Source organism: Nothoprocta perdicaria, unplaced genomic scaffold (genome assembly GCF_003342845.1).
Source record: "Nothoprocta perdicaria isolate Ctin4 unplaced genomic scaffold, notPer1 scaffold_338, whole genome shotgun sequence".
In the NCBI taxonomy this organism is placed as follows: domain Eukaryota; kingdom Metazoa; phylum Chordata; class Aves; order Tinamiformes; family Tinamidae; genus Nothoprocta; species Nothoprocta perdicaria.
In genome coordinates, this window is record NW_020455575.1 from 367,361 (window position 1) to 368,307 (window position 947).

Sequence of the window (947 nt, forward strand, 5' to 3'; positions counted from 1 at the left end):
GTGGGCGCCTCGGTGGCCGCTGGGGTTGTCTCTTTGGCTTCGGCCTTGGTTGTGGGCGCCTCGGTGGCCACCAGGGTCATCTCTTTGGCTTCAGTGGGGGTTGTGCCCTCGGCCTTGGTTGTGGGGGCAGTTGTTGTCTCTTCATTTTCAGGGGTAGTCGTAGCTTCTGCCTTGGTGGTGGGTGCCAGGGTTGTCTCTTTGTATTCAGGAGGGGTCGTGTCTTCGGCCTTGGTCGTGGGTGCCTCAGTGGCCGCCGGGGTTGTCTCTTCGCTTTCAGGAGTGGTAGGTGCATCTGCCTCTGCTGCTGCTTCAGTGGCTGCGGTAGTCTCTTCATTTTCAGGGCTAGTAGGAGAGATTTTCTCTGTTGTTACATCCTCATTCGTTGCAGTAGTGTCTTCATTTTCTGGACTGGTTGGAGGTTCTGCTTCGGTTGTTGTTTCCTCAGGGTCTATGGGGGTAGTGTCCTCACTTTCAGTTGAGGTGGGTGCATCTGCCTTGCTAGTTGTTGCCTCTGTTGCTACAGGTGTTGTCCCTTCTTTTTTAGGGGTGGTGGGAGGCTCAGTCATGGCTGCAGGAGTTGTCACTTCATTGTCAGGTGTGGTGGGAGGTTGGGTGGTTGTGGCTGCAGGTGTTGTTTCTTCTTTCTTGAGGGTGGTGGGTGGCTCGGTGGTGGTTGTGGCTGCAGGGGTTGTCTCCTCCTTGGGGGTTGTGGGAGGCTTGGTGGTGGTGGCTGTAGGGGTTGTCATTTCCTTCTCGGGGGTCGTGGGAGGCTTGGTGGTGGCTGCGGGGGTTGTCTCCTCCTTGGGGGTGGTGGCTGCAGGGGTTGTCTCCTCCTTGGGGGTGGTGGCTGCAGGGGTTGTCTCCTCCTTGGGGGTCGTGGCTGCAGGGGTTGTCTCTTCCTCCTTGGGGGTCGTGGCTGCAGGGGTTGTCTCCTCCTCCTTGGGGGT

General features: G+C 58.3%; 1 protein-coding gene across 1 annotated transcript in view; it reads right to left on the bottom strand.

Moving 5' to 3' along the window:
• Nucleotides 1-947, bottom strand: part of PRG4 (proteoglycan 4) — a 15,230-nt gene that overhangs the window by 6,332 nt on the left and 7,951 nt on the right. Inside the window, exon 5 of the mRNA XM_026043740.1 lies at nt 9-938. Within this exon, the coding sequence (XP_025899525.1) occupies nt 9-938 (930 nt within the window). The remainder of the gene's footprint in view (nt 1-8; nt 939-947) is intronic.